A 2468-nucleotide genomic window follows, 5' to 3' on the forward strand; every position below is an offset into this window, starting at 1 on the left:
TCCAGTCTCCGAAACGTCGTGGTTTTTTTTTGTCTTTTATATACCAGACGATGGGTGAAGTCCAAAATAAGCCAAAAGAAGTACAGTATACACCATCATCAGAATCCTTTCAAGTCTATCTAATGTATGTGTAGTTTGAATCAAATATGACATTATAAGAAATCTGGACAAAATTTAATGATATTAGTAATGATGATGGTAGTAAGATTTCTGTTTAAACTATGTTATAATTCTTATTTCAGTCCTTGATAAAGATGGGTAAATCTTTAAAGCAGCACACCATCAATCCAAAAGCCATGCCTAGAACTCAGCTGCTAGGACAGATAGATCTTGATACCAGACAATGGACAGATGGAGTACTCACTCTGAGCGCTCTGCAAGTATATTCTGAACCACCAGGTGAGGCTTTTTTTTTTTCTTTTGTGGCTTGAACATAACAAATGATTTGTGCATGTAGCAGCCTCTGACAAGAAAAATATTTTCTTCTTATTTCAGGGTGTTTTCCTATGGCTTAACATGCAGTCCTTAAACCCCCCTCTCCAAATTTGGAATTGTGATAATATGTAGCAGGATCTAAAGACAGAAACTGAAATTATATGCCTTAAGCAGAGTCTGCAATATATAGAGACAGAAAATTTTACTGGAGGGAGTCAGGATTAGGACTGCAGACATTTTGGGTTTCTTTTATCTCATCCCCACAAGTAATATGCAGAAGAAAATTATTGGAAGACTGCTCAACACAACAAGCATATATTTATGATTATTTTGAGAGTCTCAGAAATTATAACACATTTAAATAACGATTTTTACAGATGTGCTTTCTTGGATTGTATGTGATGGTGATGTGGATCCAGAATGGATTGAATCACTGAACTCAGTTTTAGATGACAACAGATTGTTAACACTGCCTTCTGGCTGGAGAATTCAATTTGGGCACAATGTCAACTTTGTGTTTGAGACTCATGATTTGAGTTTTGCATCACCTGCAACAGTATCTCGGATGGGAATGATTTTTCTCAGGTTTGTTGTGTGTCATGTTACTAAAATAAACACTGTGTGATACTGCCCGGGTCTGCCCTTACATTGAATTCAATTTAATATTTCAGTGATGAGGACACCCATGTGAAAGGCTTGGTATCTGCCTGGCTGAAGAAGCAGAATGAGTCAAGTATTCGGTTTTTAATACAGTTGATTGAAGATTATTTCTACAAAGGTGAGACAATTTACTTATGGGGAATGAATCTGTATCATATGTTTCATCTCATAAACACTCATCATGGGATCATTTTTATCAGCTCTAAAAATGGTGTCATATATTCCATGAATTATAATAAATATTACATATGCAATATGGTTCAATATAAAATAGCCCAAAATATAAAAGAAATTAAATTTGATGTAACTATTTTTTACTGATATAGATTATTTTAGCACAGTAAAATAACACTTATAGGATATGTTCATAGCCAGAATCTTCACGTTGTTGGGTGAGATTTTCAGTAGTGCCATTGCTGCCACTTCTCAGAATCTGTGGTGCTATAATTTTTTTCAGAAATTGGAAAGTTCTGTTGAACTGAGATGACCATTGCACTTTGCTTCCTTCCACATGTTCGTCTTAAAGCACAGCTAGAACTTTTTCACCAACATCTGTACTATATCTGTCACTGGCGATTGCTTTGTTCTAAAGTTCATATGCTTCTGTGACCAATTTAAAACTTGGTGCCCTGTTGCAGCCTTTTCTGTACAAATGAGGGAAAAAAAAAGATCATGATAGATCTTTGGCAGACACATTCATTATATAGAGTGCAGTGAAGTATTTTTAAAATGGAATAATATTTTACAGAAGACATGCATTTCATTTTGAACATATATTTTGTTCCTACAGTCTTCAGCATTATTTTGCAGTGTTTTACTTTTTGTAAAGTACGTCCTTTAGGTGACTGTTGTCTTGCTGAATGCACTAGTGCACATGAGTTAGAAGCACTGTATCACTTCCTGAAGTGTTTCTTCTGAATTGTGGGTTATTTTGAAGGGTTCTGTGTTCTGGGATATAACACCATATGAGGGGGGACCCAAAAATAACCAGAACCGACCTCTTGTGCGCGCATGCTTTGTAGTTACGAGTTGTGCTGCTAGGTGGTGTTAGCTGGGGATCTCCCGCGACTGTTAGTGAGCTGGCGTCAGTCTGAGTTAAGTTGTTTGTCTGTGGTGCTCTGTTGTGTGCGTTCCTGTTTCAACCCTTTGGCGATTAGTGAGATGGCCAACCAGAAGGAACAAAGAGTGTTCGTGAAATTTTGCTCTCTGTTAGGGAAAACTGCAGCCGAGACTGTTGGGATGCTTCGGCAAGCCTTTAATGATGATGCTTTGGGGAAATCACAGGTCTACGAGTGGTTTTCCCGTTTCAAATCTGGCAACATGTCAACAGAAGACATGCCACGCCCCGGGCGTCCTTCGACAGGAAGAAATGA

At 37.6% G+C, this 2468-nt stretch overlaps 1 protein-coding gene across 1 annotated transcript in view; it reads left to right on the forward strand.

The window, feature by feature from the left end:
• Positions 1 to 2468, forward strand: part of LOC111861958 (cytoplasmic dynein 2 heavy chain 1) — a 155760-nt gene that overhangs the window by 68018 nt on the left and 85274 nt on the right. Inside the window, exons 37-39 of the mRNA XM_033750511.1 lie at positions 243 to 399; positions 813 to 1020; positions 1107 to 1213. Of these exons, the coding sequence (XP_033606402.1) occupies positions 243 to 399; positions 813 to 1020; positions 1107 to 1213 (472 nt within the window). The remainder of the gene's footprint in view (positions 1 to 242; positions 400 to 812; positions 1021 to 1106; positions 1214 to 2468) is intronic.

Source organism: Cryptotermes secundus, unplaced genomic scaffold (assembly GCF_002891405.2).
Source record: "Cryptotermes secundus unplaced genomic scaffold, Csec_1.0 scaffold181, whole genome shotgun sequence".
Lineage (NCBI taxonomy): Eukaryota > Metazoa > Arthropoda > Insecta > Blattodea > Kalotermitidae > Cryptotermes > Cryptotermes secundus.